At 43.3% G+C, this 16,922-nt stretch overlaps 1 protein-coding gene across 5 annotated transcripts in view; it reads left to right on the top strand.

Moving 5' to 3' along the window:
- The window catches only part of LOC121538618 (uridine-cytidine kinase-like 1), a 55,094-nt gene extending 38,821 nt beyond the window's left edge, over window positions 1-16,273 (top strand). For 4 of the 5 annotated variants that reach the window (XM_041846796.1, XM_041846798.1, XM_041846794.1 and 1 more), the window contains 13 exons: window positions 4,496-4,602; window positions 5,960-6,130; window positions 6,699-6,770; window positions 7,248-7,437; window positions 7,726-7,787; window positions 10,415-10,434; window positions 11,308-11,406; window positions 13,371-13,464; window positions 14,072-14,134; window positions 15,266-15,388; window positions 15,518-15,625; window positions 15,763-15,919; window positions 16,005-16,273. In XM_041846796.1, coding sequence (XP_041702730.1) covers window positions 4,496-4,602; window positions 5,960-6,130; window positions 6,699-6,770; window positions 7,248-7,437; window positions 7,726-7,787; window positions 10,415-10,434; window positions 11,308-11,406; window positions 13,371-13,464; window positions 14,072-14,134; window positions 15,266-15,388; window positions 15,518-15,625; window positions 15,763-15,919; window positions 16,005-16,108 — 1,370 coding nt within the window. In that variant the 3' untranslated portion in view covers window positions 16,109-16,273. Of the gene's footprint in view, window positions 1-4,495; window positions 4,603-5,959; window positions 6,131-6,698; window positions 6,771-7,247; window positions 7,438-7,725; window positions 7,788-8,779; window positions 8,797-10,414; window positions 10,435-11,307; window positions 11,407-13,370; window positions 13,465-14,071; window positions 14,135-15,265; window positions 15,389-15,517; window positions 15,626-15,762; window positions 15,920-16,004 lie in introns of all 5 variants that reach the window. The other variant, XM_041846795.1, reaches the window with a different exon arrangement.
- The last annotated feature ends 649 nt before the right edge of the window (window positions 16,274-16,922 follow it).

Here is a 16,922-nt window from a genome sequence, read left to right as displayed (position 1 = left end):
TGAGTCCATATCTGCTGAGGATCTCAGACTTCAGGGCATCATAGTCAGTAACCTGGTCAGGGCCCAGGTCCCGGACAGCATTCAGCGATTCCCCGGTTAGAAAGGGGGCTAACAGACCAACCCACTGTTGCTTGGGCCAGGCTTCCCTAGTGGCCGTGGCCTCAAATGCATGCAGGTATGCCTCAATGTCATCGGTAGCTCCCATCTTAGATATAAAGTCACTTGCCTTTATTGGGCGGGTATTTTGGACCACCCTCTGTCTCTGCAACTGCAATTCCTCTGCCTTCAGAAGGTTGGCTTTCTTTTGCTCCTCCAAGAGAGCCACGTTTACTTGCATCTGGGCTTGCTGGCCAGCAACAAGGGCTTTCAATATGTCCTCCATTTCAGTCGGCGGGGAGCCTACGGCCAACTTGGAAAACTGGGTGATCAAACCTTCGGTATCCTCCTCTGACATGCACTATTAACGCTTGAGCGTGCCCGTATTCTCCACCATCTGTGATGTCACGAGAGGCTACACAGCTTTCAGCGGGATTGCTCAAGTAGTGCAAGGAGACCAGGTTCAACCAAAACAAGGATTTTATTATAGGTCTTGGGAAATTAACGAAAATATAACAAAATTCTGTTCTCTTGTGGCTCTTTAAGGGTTAACAGTTCAGGGATGTCTCTTCCACATCCAAAATCATAATTCTCACTCGCTCAGATAACTTTTCCCCAGCCTTACTGTAGTCCACGTTGCAGCTAGTGGCCAACCCAGCAAAAAGTCCTTCCAAATGTCTCTCACGTATTTCCACAGGTGCATATATCCAAAGGTGAGTATTTCCCAAAGGTAAGTATCTCCAAATCCTTATATTCCTCATGGAAGTGGACGTGCAGCACTCTTGTCCTCCAGAGAGCCCAGGTTGGAGACTGTGTCCCTTCACCCCCCACACACTCCCTCAGTGTGTCTCTTCCCTTCCCAAACCTTCAGCTCATCAGCTCCTCATTTGTTTCAGCTGCGTGGGAAGATTGGCCATAGAGGGGTGGAGTTCCCGACCATACCAGCAGATGGAGCCATAGCTGTCTGGGTTTGCAGCCACCTCAGGGGGATGTAACGTCCCTCCAGGACACAGCCTCTCGTGACATCACAGTACGAAAATGAAGTGTCTTCTGCTTCCCAACCCCTCTAAGACACACATGACATGGTGAACGTCACAGGGTTAAGACCAGCAGCAGGGTAAAGTACTTAAGTAAAAAGTAGTTTTTTGGGGTATCTGTACTTTACTTTATTATTTATATTTTTGACTACTTTTACTTTTACTTCACTACATTCCTAATGAAAATAATGTACTTCTTACTCCATACATTTCCCCTGACACCCAAAAGTACTCGTTACATTTTGAATGCTTAGCAGGACAGGAAAATGTTCCAATTTACACACTTATCAAGAGAACATCCCTGGTCATCTCTACTGCCTCTGACCTGGCGGACTCACTAAACACAAATGCTTCGTTTGTAAATTATGTCTGAGTGTTGGAGTATGCCCTTGGCTATTTGTAAATAAAAAAAACGCAAATTGTGCCTTCTGGTTTGCTAAATATAAGGAATTTGAAATGATGTACACTTTTACTTTTGATACTTAAGTATATTTAAAACCAAATACTTTTAGACTTTTATTCAAGTAGTATTTTACTGGGTGACTTTCACTTTTACTTGAGTCATTTTCTATTAAGGTATATTTACTTTTACTCAAGTATGATACTTGGGTACTTTTCCCACCACTGTTTGACACACCTTTTCTTTTTTTTTTTTTTGGGGGGGGGGGGGTTTCTTACTTCCACAAAGCATTCCAGGATGTATGCAACAAGCATGCCCATTTCAAACAATACAGAATTAAGGACAGAGACAACCCTTGGTTCTCAGATGAACTAGCTGAAATCAAATGGAAACGGAATGCTGTGTGGGCTAAAGCAAGAAGGTCTGATTCAGCTGATGATTTGATGGCTTTTAAATGCCTTCGGAATCAGGATGTTGCTATGACCCGAAAGCAGACCACTACCTCAAATCTACTGCTGATAATCTGAATAATCTTTCTACATTTTGGCAAGTAGTGAAAAGTTTAGAGTGCAAAAATTATGAACAGCTCCCTAGACAACTGGTTGGCTCAAAGGTGGTAACTGAGAGAACCTCTATTCTGAACTCTTTTAATCAACATTTTCTTGATGCAGGTGGATTATTTGATAGGGTTAAAGGTCAACATGAGCCCCCTGGGAAATTAACAGACACTCCCGAGCACTCCTTCTCCTGGTTATCCTTCTTGCCCTTTTCTGTCTCAGAGGTCCGTAGAGCCCTGAAAGCAATTGATGTCAAAAGATCCCCTGGCCCTGATGATCTATACCCCCGCCTACTACAATTAGCTGCAGACATCATTGCTCCCCCTTTAACCTCACCCTAGAATGTAATGGAATCCCCAGGTTGTGGAAATCAGCATTTGGCCTAACTCTTTTAAAGGAGGTGATCCCACTCTACAGAATAACTATCGGCCCATATCTAAGTTGTCTATTCTGTCAAAGGTATTAGAGTCCCTAGTCAATAAGCAGTTTAAGGCCTACCTCCAGGAAACAATATTTTGAGTGGTATGAGTGGCCACAGCACTGTCACAGCAACTTTGAAGATTTGGAATGATGTTTACTGTACCCTGGATAGGAAGCTGCATTGTGTATCTGTATTCATAGACTTGTCAAAGGCGTTTGACACTGTGGACCATACTGTCCACAGGCTCTGAGTGGTTTGTGAACTACCTGTCAAATGTATTTTTATCCAGTGTGTTAAGGAAGATCGTTGTAAGTCGGATACCATAGAGTTGTGCTCGGGAGTGCCTCAAGGATACATTTTAGGTCCCTTGTTGTTTATTATCTATATCCATAACATTGGTCCTCTGTAGCTCAATTGGTAGAGCATGGCGCTTGTAATGCCAGGGTAGTGGGTTCGATCTCCGGGACCACCCATACGTAAAAATGTATGCTAAATGGCATATTATATTATTATTATTTTATATTGAGACAGCTGATGTACATTTTTATGCGGATGACACTGTTCTTTATTCAAGTGTCAGCAGTTTGACTTTGGCTTTTGAAAAAGTTCAAACAGCTTTTAACATCATTCAACCGAATCTGTACGATTTGAAGCTTGTTCTGATTTCCTCTATAACAAAATGCATGGTATTTTCCAATATTAAACACTCTGAAAACCATGTAATTACTACCTTGGAAGGACATTCTATAGAGCAAGTCAAAATGTACAAATATCTGGGAGTTTGGGTGGATGAGAAGTTGAGCTTCACCAACCATGTAGAGAACCTTGTCAGGAAACTCAAGCTCTGTATTGGGTTTTATTACCGGCACAAAGCTTGTTTTTCAGTTGGCGCCAGAAAGGAGTTGATTTGTTTGTACTTTTCTATCCGTATTCGACTATGGTGATTCTATTTATTACACTGAAGGCTCTTGAATCTGTGGATCACGCAGCCCTTTGTTTTTGTCACCAATCAGAGACGTCTAACTCACCATTGTGATCCATACAGTGCTGTCGGGTGGACATCACTAGCAACACGTAGGCTCCAACACTGGTATATTCTTATTTATCTTTTTTAGGAAAATTGCCATTTTATCTATCCTCTCTTCTAGCTCGAATTGAAAGCACATACAAGCTCAGATCTCAATCTTGTTTTATGCTAAGAGTCCCGAAGAATTAGAACCGAGCATGGAGAAAGGTCCTTTCATGACTCAGCCCCTTGGTCTTGGAATTCCCTCGAAGCTAACCTAAAACTCCAAGACCTGGTGTCCCTAGAGGAGTTCAAAAGACAAATAGATGAACAGGTTGTTGAGACAAGTAGTTGTTTCTAGTTGTCACTAGTTTGCGTTGCCTTATATAAGGAAGCATGTTGTTTTACGTCACACACACCACACTCATGCCTGCACACACACACACACAGCCATTGTTTGTTTGCTGTTGTATTTGTGCTGTTTGCAGTGTCTTCTGTCTGAGCTGTCCATTTTGTCACACATTGTTTATTGTTTTTTTATCCCAGACCCCATCCCCACAGGAGGCCTTTTGCCTCTTGCCAGGCCATCATTGTAAATAAGAATGTGTTCTTAACTGACTAGCCTGGTTAAATAAAGGTTAAATAATTATCAGTCAGGAGAGGCCTTGAGTTATTGAGAGTACACATTCCTACAGTCCACTGCAGTTCACTAAATAATTACACTCTTCTCATACACAAAGAGCTTGAACCTAACACCACTACTTTCAATCTCTAAGGATATAACAACAATCTATTCACACTAAAATAATATAATGATTTAAAACAGGGACACAATGGGAACTGGTGAGAGGAGCGAGGTAGACAATGACCACTTAAAAGTCCTTGGTTCTGATAGATTGTAAATGACTGTTTTATAAGTGGTCATTGTCTACCTCGCACATCTCACCAGTTCCCATTGTGTCCCTGTGTGTCCTGCAGGTCTGTGTGGGGGCAGTGCCTCAGGGAAGACCACTGTAGCCAGGAAGATCATAGAGGCTCTGGATGTCCCCTGGGTGGTCCTGCTCTGCATGGACTCCTTCTACAAGGTGTGTGTGTGTGCTTGCACATATATATTTGTGCACGCGTGTAGCCGTGTGTGCATGTATGCTTAGTATGTACAATCATTTTAGAGGCCGCCCTATCCAGTTTTAGAACCTCTTTCAGTTCAAATGACTGTCACATACTAGAGATTCATCTCTTGCTCAATAACAGCACAACAACACTCATGCACAGGACAGCTTTCCTCTCACTCCCCCCAGAATCTGAACGAGATCTGGAGATGTGTCTACTGTGTTCTAATACCACTTAATCCCATTATCTGTCTCTCTCTCTCTCTACTCCCTCTCTCTATCTTTCTACCCTGAGTGACCAGGCTTTTAAAGAGAGAAAAGTGATAGAGAGATGGAAGGATCCCTGAGGGGATAAGAGGGCAGATGTCAAATGAGAGGGGGGGGGACATAAAATAAGTTAAATGTGGGCGAGCGAGTGTAAGGACAAGAGGAGAGAGATATTGGCCAAACAACCACCATTAAAATAGTCATCAGCCTCCCCTTCTTGTGTTACGTAATAGAGTGACAGCCTGACTTTACTGCAGCTCTACCAGCTTTACTGTAGGTCACTGCCTTTACCAGCCCCCTTTGGATCTTAACTAATGCCATTTTAAGATACCAAATACCAGCTGTGAGTTAACAACCAAACACCATTATCATTTATAACATCAGCAGCAATGGTAGTTGCCATTAAATCACAGATCTAGGTTCAGTTTACCCTTCCCCAAATCTTAACCTTAACCATTAGGGAGATTTGAAAAATGACTGACCAGGTAACAGTGATTTGGGAAAACTTAGTCTCATTTGGGAAAACTCCTGCTCAGTCCCATATCCATGGATATCCACTCTGAGATATCACACCTCTCATTATGGCTTTCCAGGCCCCATCTTGACTCTAGAGTAGCACTGACCTGGTTGTATTTCTATGACACTGTTAATTATAAAGTGCTTATGATTGGACCACGAGAGGAGGGGGTGGGAGAGGGCCAAATACCAGGGCCGGAGTTTTAAAGGGCTGCCTACGGTCCAGTGCACACACACACCTCCTGGCACAGTCCTCACAGGAGGGTCACAACATTCCTCACAGGAGGGTCACAACATTCCTCACAGGATGGTCACAACATTCCCGTCCCAGCTAAATTTTGTCAAGCTAATTTGAGAGGCACTCCACTAGGGGGTGTGTGTGTGCACATGCACGTTCAGGTGCACATGACTATGTCTAAGTCCTGTGTAAGTCCTGGTCAAGAGAGTATCATGTTCATGCTAAATCCACAGATATTTCAGGGATGACGTTCTGCTTGCAATTTGGCTCTGATTTACTGTTATTTTAATGTCCGTCCAATGTTGTGTCTAGGTTCTGACTCGTGAGCAGCAGGTCACGGCAGCCAGTAATGACTACAACTTTGACCACCCGGATGCCTTTGACTTTGGCCTGCTGGCACACACACTGCGGAAACTCAAACTGGGCAAGAGTGTCAAGATCCCTGTGTATGACTTTACCACACACGGACGCCAGAAGGAGTGGGTAAGACACACTCGGATGAACACACACGCACACACACAATCAAACAGAAATGCCCCCCCCCCACACACACACACACACGTGTAGAAACACAGTGTAAAACACACACAGCCCCTCTCAGTGTGTACCATAAAAGAGTTTGAGTTGACGTAGGGTTATTGCAATATGATCTTGGTCGCTAGATTACTCAACAGTCTTTTAATCTCCATATCCGGAGTTACTTTATGACATGCAGTTGCAAATCCATCCCAGATGCACAGTGGCAGCCATTCACGTTTGACTTAACATGTTTTACAGTTATCCCCTAACAATGAGAAGTTTAACCCTGTTAACCATTAGCATGGGGGAAGATAGAAAACTGAGTCTCAGTCACGTTTTACGGATAGACATTACCAGACACGTACGGCACAGGGACCGATTGTGACATTAGAGAAATGTGGAATTGTTACCAAAAACAACGCAGACGTTTTGGTGGCGACCATGCACTTCTGGTAGTGTCAAAATCGTACTTAACCCACAGCGTTTGTATTCAGCCAGGTGACTTACAGTATGTGTGTTTCATCCCTTTCAGAAAACAGTGTATGGAGCCAGTGTTATCATCTTGGAGGGAATCATGGCCTTTGCAGATAAAGAGCTGTTACAGGTAAGACTGGAAGACACGTTGATGGCATTAAGGGCAGGTTGTGTGTGCACGTGTCTGTGTGTTTCTCATGGTGTGTGTGTTTCTCATGGTGTGTGTGTTTCTTACTCATGGTGTGTGTGTTCTCACATGGTGTGTGTTCTCTCATAGTGTGTGTGTGTTTGTGTGTGTGTGTGTGTGTGTGTGTGTGTTCTCTCATGGTGTGTGTGTTCTCTCATGGTGTGTGTGTTCTCTCATGGTGTGTGTGTTCTCTCATGGTGTGTGTGTTCTCTCATGGTGTGTGTGTGTGTGTGTGCGTGCGTGCATGCGTGTGTGTGTGTGTTTCTCATGGTGTGTGTTTCTCATGGTGTGTGTGTGCGTGCGTGCATGCGTGTGTGTGTGTGTTTCTCATGGTGTGTGTTTCTCATGGTGTGTGTGTGTGTGTGTGCGTGCATGCGTGTGTGTGTGTTTCTCATGGTGTGTGTTCTTTCCACCCCACAGCTGCTGGACATGAAGATATTTGTGGACACGGACTCAGACATCCGTCTGGTGCGTCGGCTGCAGAGGGACATCACAGAGCGTGGCCGGGACATCGAGGGCATCATCAAACAATACAATACGTTTGTGAAGCCCGCCTTTGAGCAGTACATTGAGCCCACCATGCGACTGGCTGACATTGTGGTACCACGCGGTAAGATTTGGAACCAGCACAAACACACTGAACACTTAATAATGTATGACCATGTGCTCTCTCACACACACACACACACACACATACATTTGCTTATACATATACTCTCGCAGACTTAGACCTTTAGGGGTGAACTTCCACTTAAATCAAATGTTGACTTAGTCGTGCATTGGCGTTAAGTGAAAAGTGAAAAGTTGACTTAGTCCCCTAAACCATTATAATATACACACATAATGTCATCACTGTCTAATGTCACTTCCTCTTTCTGTGTGTGTCATATCCTGGAAGGAGGAGGCAACATGGTGGCCATAGACCTGATCGTACAGCACGTCCACAGCCAGCTAGAGGAGGTAAGAGTTCCTCCCTTCACTCTCCTTATACTCCTCCAGCTTGACAGCTCTACATCTAACCTAGCCTCCCGAGTGGCGCAGTGGTCTAAGGCACTGCATCACAGTGCTAGCTGTGCCACTAGAGATCCTGGTTCGAATCCAGGCTCTGTTGTAGGCGGCTGCGACCGGGAGACCCATGGGGCGGCGCACAATTGGTCCAGGGTAGGGGAGGGAATGGCCGGCAGGGATGTTGGTAGAGCATGGCGTTTGCAACGCCAGGGTTGTGGGTTTGATTCCCACGGGGGGGGCAGTATAAAAATATATATATATAATAATGTATGCACTCACTAACTGTAAGTCGCTCTGGAAAAGAGAGTCTGCTAAATGACTAAAATGTAACCAGAGCAGACAGGACCAGTTTATGAACTGATACTAGCTCCACTGCCCCCTCTAGTGGAACAAGAAAGCATTTTCTCTAATAGCATGATTTCTTGAGAAAGATTACACAAAATGAAGTATAAACATGTTGAGCATGACCAGAGGCTTATTCAATGTGGTGCAATATACTGTATGATTCTTTATTCTACACAACATACTCCATTTCTATCTGGTTGTTCTGTAACGTCCTGAATAGGTCACTGATGAGAGGTTAGATGAGGTGAATAGGTCAGGATGGATAGAGTGAATTAATGTTTTGCTATGTGACTTGTGGCACATGCACTAATGGCTAGCAGGGTTGGTGTGTCACTTCTATCACAATTAAGGTGCCTGAAATAAAATTCCAGTTTAAGAATTTGGAAAATGTAATCTTCCTTGGAAATAAATGGCAGTTTTCAGTTCATCTTCTAAAGTTGACCAAATTGAAATGGAATTGCTTCCATCCCTCATTACCAACGAAGGCATGTGTTCTTATTGTGGTGTTACCTATTTGACATTGGTACTATTGGCCTTGCTCCACCTCACTGCACCACTCTCTCCACTCTACTCCCCCTTCATTCCTCCATCACACACAGCGCGAGCTCAGCGTCAGGTAGAGTAGCACAACTGTTTACTGTACCGCCGAACCCCCCCCCACCACACAACCGATTTAGTACCCTAAATCACTAATACAGGGTCAGATATCGTTATCTGTTCCCAGAAGTGGCAAGTTATACTTCGAAGCCACAAAATCAACATCCTCCCTGTCTCCAACTGCCTGTTGCTGTTACACAGTATCAACACTAGGAGCCCACCTTGTCAATGAGCACATGGACAAGTGATACAGTACAGTGAATGATGTAACAGGCTCTACGGGAAAAGAGTATTCCATTACAGATAGCATTATCAATAGTAATTGGCATGTGTGGAGTGATGCTTAATTCGCTATTAAGCAAACAGTACAAAAACAGCTATGAGTGAGCAGAACTTTGAGAGACAATCTGCCCTTTGACATCAGACACGCCACACTTCAGTTCTGTGTTTGACAGTTGAGTGAAGATGAATGCCCTTCTATCGGTTCTATGTGCAGCAGGCAGTTGATTGGAGGATGTTGTTTTTTCCTCTACCTTAAATACTTGATGGCTCACACACACACCCACCCTCTGCATTCTGTGTCTAAAAATAATCTACTGAGACATCCTCACTGACCTCTCAGCCCCAGAGAGAGAGAAAGAGAGAGAGAGAGAGAGAGAGAGAGAGAACTTCTGAGAGTAATGTTTACTGTTAATATTTATTGTTTATTTCACTTTTGTTTACTATCTACTTCACTTGCTTTGGCAATGTTAACATACGTTTCCCATGCCAATAACAATAAAGCCCTTCAATTGAAAATTCAATAGAAAATTGAATTGAGAGAGAGAGAGAGAGAGAGAGAGAGAGAGAGAGAGAGAGAGAGAGAGAGAGAGAGAGAGAGAGAGAGAGAGAGAGAGAGAGAGAGAGAGAGAGAGAGAGAGAGAGAGAGAGAGAGAGAGAGAGAGAGAGAGAGAGAGAGAGAGAGAGAGAGAGAGAGGAGCTATTGTCACAAATCGCATCTCAAACCGCAGCAAAAGTTTTCTATATCTACTACAAAAGGCTGAGTTTTTCCATTGAGTATGTCGGCCACAGCATATCAGAGTGGTAGAGAGAGAGAGAGAGAGAGGAAGTGCATTTGGTATCTCTTTAGACACAGGATGTATTGGGGCCGTTGAGCTGTGAGTCGTACCTCTGTATTGTAGAGACACAGTGTAGGTGTGACAGCCACAACCAGCGTGAGAGCAGCCCACGTGTAGAGACACAGTGAAGGTGTAACAGCCACAACCAGCGTGACAGCAGCCCACGTGTACACATAACACACAATGGCACAACCACTGACTGAATTACAGTGACTTTGTTACTGAATAGACTAACCGGGTTGAACTATTATTTGTAAATTGATCAAAAATATTATTTGGCAATTTTATATGGCAAAATGTGTCTTGGTCTGAGGAATTGTGAGGATTGCTCACAGCGTGTTGAGTTGTCACACACAGCACTGTATCACATGATCATCCCTTTATCCATCTCTTTATTTACCGTATGTTGTTTGTCTGTTTTTATTTTCTTCCCTTTTTCTGTTGTTGTTGTCGTCGTTGTCATTCTGTCTCTGTCACTGTGTGTCGTTGTGTTTCGTCCAAACCCTCTTCTCTCCATAGAGGAAACTTCGCTGGGATATGTGAGCAGATTTGCATATGATTTATCTGTGTTTGCATTTTTTTTCCGTTATCTAACAGGAGTTTAATTTTTTATGAAACGGTATCACAGCTTGTTTTATGTAGCTTGAGAGTGTGGGGTTTTAATGTGATATCACTCAACTCAAAGCTTGCATGACCTCAATTCTAATCTTTGGCAAGACCAGAACCCATTGTGCTGTATGTTTTTAAGTCAGATTCTAGCCAAAAACCAGGCCAGGCCTGGGCTAAGCCCTCTGCATAGTAACCTTCATTTTTCTTTAAATCAGCCTGTGTGGATCTGAATTGAGAAGTTGGGCTTTCTTTGCGTTGATGTGTGTGTGTGTGTGTGTGTGTTTGTGTGAATCACATGGGATTATAACAACACAAAGAGAAAAATTAAGAGAAAATCAGGGTGCTTAGGCCACCATTAGTAAGCAAAGGACATTTGATCCAAAGTTTCCTGCCTAGTTTCAGTTTCAATTATTGCACATTGAATGTGTTGAATTAATTACTCTTTCAGCACTCACTGTAGAATCTAACTGAATTGGAACCAAAACAGTAGCTAAGAATCATCAAACGTTCTCTTGAAGCTGTTGTATAATGGCAGACACTACTGTAGATGTTCAGTGCTGCTAACTGACCTGGATCTTTCTGCTCTTCCTATTTTAATCTGGTGTGTTTTAAATGTGTGTTTTCTAGAATCCTACCTACCCACTAATCAATATTAACACCAGTGTGATGATACTGTTTAAAAGTCTGTGTGTGCGCGCTTGCTGGTGTTTTTCAAGCCTGTGACTGGATGTATGCAACCTACCGCCGATTCCAGTGCTGATAAGTCCTTCCTCCATTTCTCCTCCTGGTTGCTATGGTTACAGGGCAGCCCTTGCCTCCGCCCACCAGGCCCAGCCTCTCCCCCAGACCCTGAGTGTTCTGGAGAGTACACCTCAGGTCAGGGGCATGCACACCATCATCAGGTACAATACACACTACACACTGTATACTGTAACTACTAGCTCTAGAACTACTGTAGAATGACCCACTACTAGTCAGGTACTGTACTCATTTATACAATGGGTGGATCTAATCCTGAATGCTGATTGGTTAAAATCTATTTCCACAAGTTACCACCGGCTAAATCTATGATGTTAAAATGCCTATTTACTCTGTTCCATCTGACTGCGCAATCCACTTTCTCATCAGCCCAGCCAGGCAATTTATCAACTTGATCTCCACTATAAAAAGCATCTAGACATTATCTCACATTTCTTTTAGACTAACATTTCGTTTTTAACAGCGGAGATTTGCGTAAACCTGGCTGTCTGTCTCTCCGACATTTGCAACATTGTTTCAATATTCAAATTCGATCTCCAGCTGTCACATAGTAATGAACGTGTTGGGACGAGACAGATAGGCAAACAGCGTTTCTCAGCCAGTCGAAATCATGAATCAGCTGGCATCATTTTTATGGATATATACAAAAAAAGGTACATTGAATGAAACGAAGTGCAGCTAGTTTGCAGTCTTTCCAGCTTCAGTTTGAAGTGATTGTTACTGTAGCTGTGCTGTTGGCTACCTCCTCTGAACAACAGTGTCCTGATGAGTGAGCACATTTTCTATGCCAGGCGAAATCGAGCCTCATTAGCTCATTGTTATGGATGTATCCAAATAAATGTCTGTAGAAAACAGCTTAAACAAATGCAAATGAGGCTACTTTGCTGTTATTCTGGCTGCACTTTTTGACGTGACTGTAAATTAGCCGTAGTTGGCTAGCTAGCAAGCAAGGGATAAGAACATTGCCAGCTAGTATGGCAATGGAACATTTAGAACAAACGACTTGGTCGCATCCATAGATACAGAACAAAAAGACTGAACGACTGGGTTGCGTCTCTAGCAAGCAAACTGATAGAACGAACGACCAGTCGGCTTGGGTAGCAACCCTAGATTTGTGTCTGGACTATATCTTGTGGAAGGATGAAATAGTATGAATAAATGCATCAAAATAAATATTTTAATGAAAATATGTCAATCATTATTTGAATATGTTGGTAACCCGTTGTATAAAAGTGATAATGCCCTTGAAGTCGGTGTTTGGAGGATATATTGGCACGGTTTGCCTCCCCTCGACTTTGTCTTGGGCCTAACAACACCAGTGCCAATATATCCTACAAACACCGGCTTCTTGGGCATTATCACTTAAATGCCCCAGGTCAGTAGCATGCACACCATCATCAGGTACAGTACACCAAAGCCATATTTTACGAGATTTTGGCCAGGTTTTAGAACGGACGCCACGTTAGCGCCTTTATTCTCAACATGTTGGTGATGTAACAATGCGAGACCGCCTCCGACAACTCCCTATGAAATGAGCCGCCGTTAACAAGCAACATTTTACCAACATAACATCTATCCAAGTCGGTACTGTGTTGTGGTGTCAACAAATCACATATCTGCTTTCACTGCACATCGTCATAGGTTTTGAAAACGATCAGAAATAAACAGCACAATGCGGAAGCGTTAATTACCCCATAGCTATGAAGGAGAAAGGGGCGCTCTCAGAACGTTCAGACACAAACCGCATTGGCCCAACTCTCTATATATAGTATATGACTGCAATACACACTACACACTGTATAACTACTACCTCTATAACTCATGTATAACTACCCACCACTACTAGTCAGGTACTGTACTAACATGCCCCAGGTCAGTGGCATGCCCACCATCATAAGATACCAGTAATAATCAATGGTACTACTCATTACTGTACTATTCAATATAACGACTCACTGACATAGTCAGATAATAACACAGGCAGGTCAGAGAGATGCATAAACATACTGTAGCATTCACTTCCACAATGTGGGTTGATGTGACTACATGGTCCATAGGGTCTATTTATATCTGTCTGACCCCTAACTGTCCTATCTCCTCTGCCCAGAAACAAAGAGACGAGCAGGGATGAATTCATCTTCTACTCCAAGAGGCTGATGCGTCTGCTGATTGAAAGAGCTCTCTCCTTCCTCCCCTCACAGGTATGTGTGCGAGAGAGAGAGAGAGAGAGAGCGAGCTCTGGCAACCTTGTTCTACAGTACCTAAATGTTCATACCATTAAGCATATTGGAATTTAGATTGATTTAGAAAGAGATTGAAAGATTGAGGGAGAAAAATGTAATAACTGAAAAACAGAGAGTTAAAAAGATGGAAACAGAGTGTAAGAGATGGAAAGACAGCATGAGAGGTCAAGATTGAGAGATGGTGAGAGAGAGAAAAAAAGAAGAGAGAGAGAGCAGAAGAGAGAGACTGGTCTCTGGAGCATGGAAACTGTCAATCCACCGCAGTGGAAAGTTCTCACAAACCAAGAAGACACACACATAAAGCAACTGCACAAACACACCAGCTAACTTAAATCGCACAGCAACTACAGTGTGCTAAAGTATGGTGTGTATGTACCACCTACTAGAGCTATAGGTGTTGGAGTAAATAAGTGTTTTGTTGACTGAGTTGACCACTGACCATCAATCTGATGTAGTTTATTGTGGCCAACTGAAAACGCACCATGGGTGTGTTGTCTTCAGATCTTTACACACACCTCTGAGCTCATCCTCCCCTCTCTCTCTCTCTCTCTCTCTCTTTCCACAGAGCCATAAAGTTCAGACACCGCAGGGAGAGGACTATGAAGGCAGAACTTTCCACGGGAAGAGGGTTAGTTCAGCTTTCTTTATTTCTCTTCCTGTCTGTCTGTCTGTCTGTCTGTCTGTCTGTCTATCCATCTCTCTCTCTCGAACTTTCTCCTACTCATTCACTTGTTTCCAGTTCAGTCATCTAGTGCCCTCTGATCAGAAAATACTATCTCTTTGTAATTTAAATGAGCTCTCTATAACCAGGTTTCCATCCAACCGTTTTATGCGAGTAAAGTACGTCGGATAAAAAAATTGTCATGACAGGCCAAATGTCGACACAACAAAATACGCTAGACTATGTGAGAAATGTCGATGGAAACGCTTTTATGTGCAAATATTGATATAATAACAATCAAATCGAAGTAAACTTGGAGTCACGCGATGACATGTCGTGTGGTCCTCCTACTACAACTCGTTGGGAAAGCATGCAGTTTATTAGGCTACAGATGAAATAAGTTATGAACTTCACAGGGTGGTTAAAGTGCAAGGTGATGAGCTTGATGCTCCTTTCCAATAAATATCGATGGTCTTATTCGGGTGACATGATCATCAATGCTTGGCTGCTGTTTGACAAGTACAAATAATCTTGCTCTTTTGTCCGTAATAATCTCATAATGTAGGCTATACAGTACGCGCGTTTTAGCCAACAGCGAGCAGATACCTGCATGCTGTTGGCTAGAGTGCATGTGCCAATATCGGAGTGGGCACACTCGCCATGTAACGCAAAACTAATTGTGAGAAAACCATCAGTAGAGTTGAAAATGCGATGGAATTTAACTTGTATTTTTTATTCGGTACATGGGAATTTAATAGCAAAATATATTTTTATGTGCACTACGTCACTCACAGCCTTTTATCTGCAACAAGTCAATTTGATGGAAACACATCTCTGGTGTGAAAATGCGCATATTTTTTTAATGCAGATTTTTGAATATTCACATGAAAATCTGTCGCCAATTGGATGGAAACCTAGCTTTTGATAACATCTTTAATCTATTATTAGATGTGAACTCAATCCTGTGTATTTGTCAGCCAGTGTTGTCATAATGAACAGTATAGTATTGCTATCTTGTACATGTTCTTGTTCTTAAATGTATTTACTGTACTCAGTTGTCAGTCAGTGTGTTAATCCATCTCTCCTGGTTTTCCGTAGATCACAGGAGTGTCCATCCTTCGAGCGGGAGAGACCATGGAGCCAGCTCTCCGAGCGGTGTGTAAAGATGTCCGCATCGGGAAGATCCTCATCCAGACCAATCAGGACACAGGAGAACCAGAGGTATGGATCTGAAAAACACACATGCCTTGAGTAGGACCATGGGACCTGGTCAGAATAAATTCTGGGCCATAGTTATAGCCCTGTTGTCTGTCCTTCCTCCCCTCTTTCCTCCCTGTCCCTCCCTCTCAGCTGCACTACCTGCGTCTGCCTAAGGACATTGGTGAGGACCATGTGATTCTGATGGACTGCACCGTGTCCACAGGAGCTGCTGCCATGATGGCCGTACGAGTCCTCCTGGTGGGTGAACACATTAGGGTTACACTTTATTTTACTCTGTGCTATTTACAGGTATTTACTGTCATAGCACAATGGTAATTATGTCATAATTAAGGTGACATCTTTCTCTGTCACCCTGTCTGTCTTGTCCTGTCCAGGATCATGATGTCCAGGAGGATAAGATCTTGCTGGTGTCTCTGCTGATGGCTGAGATGGGGGTTCATTCTGTGGCCTACGCCTTCCCTAAGGTCCAAATCATCACCACCGCCGTCGACAAGAAGGTCAACAACCTCTTCCACATCATCCCCGGCATAGGTGAGAGACATTGTTTGTGTGTGCGCACGCACGCCTGTCTGTGCTCTGCTTCAAACTCTAATCTATGCTGTTGTCTTGTCCCAAGGAAATTTCGGTGACCGGTACTTTGGTACAGACGCACCCCCAGACTGGAGCGATGAGGAGATGGATGAGCCCAGACAGACCCATTTGAAGTGGACATTTGAATGATTCAGGGGTGTGCCCTTTGGAGGACAATTCAGGAATGTGCTCTTCGCCCCACTGGGCAGCTACGTGCACCCCCTCATTTTGGGGACCCAAGAGATTCAACCACAAAGACCAGGGAGGTTTTCCAATGCCTCGCAAAGAAGGGCACCAATTGGTAGATGGGTTAAAATAAAAAAGCCATTTAATATCCCTTTGAGCATGGTGAAGTTATTAATTACACTTTGGATGGTGTATCAATACACCCAGTCACAACAAAGATACAGGCGTTTAGCCTACATGGTGGTGTGTTGTGTCCTGCTGTTTACCTTTCTGTTGCATGGGAATTTTATATAAAATTAAAAAAGTTACCAACTGGGCGTAAACGTCAATTCAACATCTATTCCATGTAATTTCATTGAAATGACATGAAACAACGTTGATTCAACCAGTGTGTGCCCATTGGGATTTCCGGTCAAGGGATGGCTGTTGGCTAGTTTGTTCGCTGTTCGCAAACCTTGATTTTAAGCAGATTCTTACGCACTCAGCTGTTATTTTCTCACAGATGTTTAAATGGTCATGCACTAGTTTTATTACTTTACAATCACTTTTTAAAAGTTGGCGCTTTTAGGTCGTGTCTACACTTGACACTTACATGTGACTTCTGCTATCAGAATACGAAGATCGTCTAGATGCACAAAAATCGCTTTGTGGTCTGATTGTATTCAGATCTGGCTCACCACTTCAGGAAGTGGTCAGGGATGCATTGTGTGCAGATTTCTCCTCAGTCTGGACTGGACGCAATTAGGCTACTGAAAGCGCATACAGTGGGAGACTTCAT

Source organism: Coregonus clupeaformis, chromosome 24 (genome assembly GCF_020615455.1).
Source record: "Coregonus clupeaformis isolate EN_2021a chromosome 24, ASM2061545v1, whole genome shotgun sequence".
Classification (NCBI taxonomy): domain Eukaryota; kingdom Metazoa; phylum Chordata; class Actinopteri; order Salmoniformes; family Salmonidae; genus Coregonus; species Coregonus clupeaformis.
The sequence above is the reverse complement of the archived record's forward strand: the minus strand, read 5'-3'. Positions and strand labels throughout refer to the sequence as shown.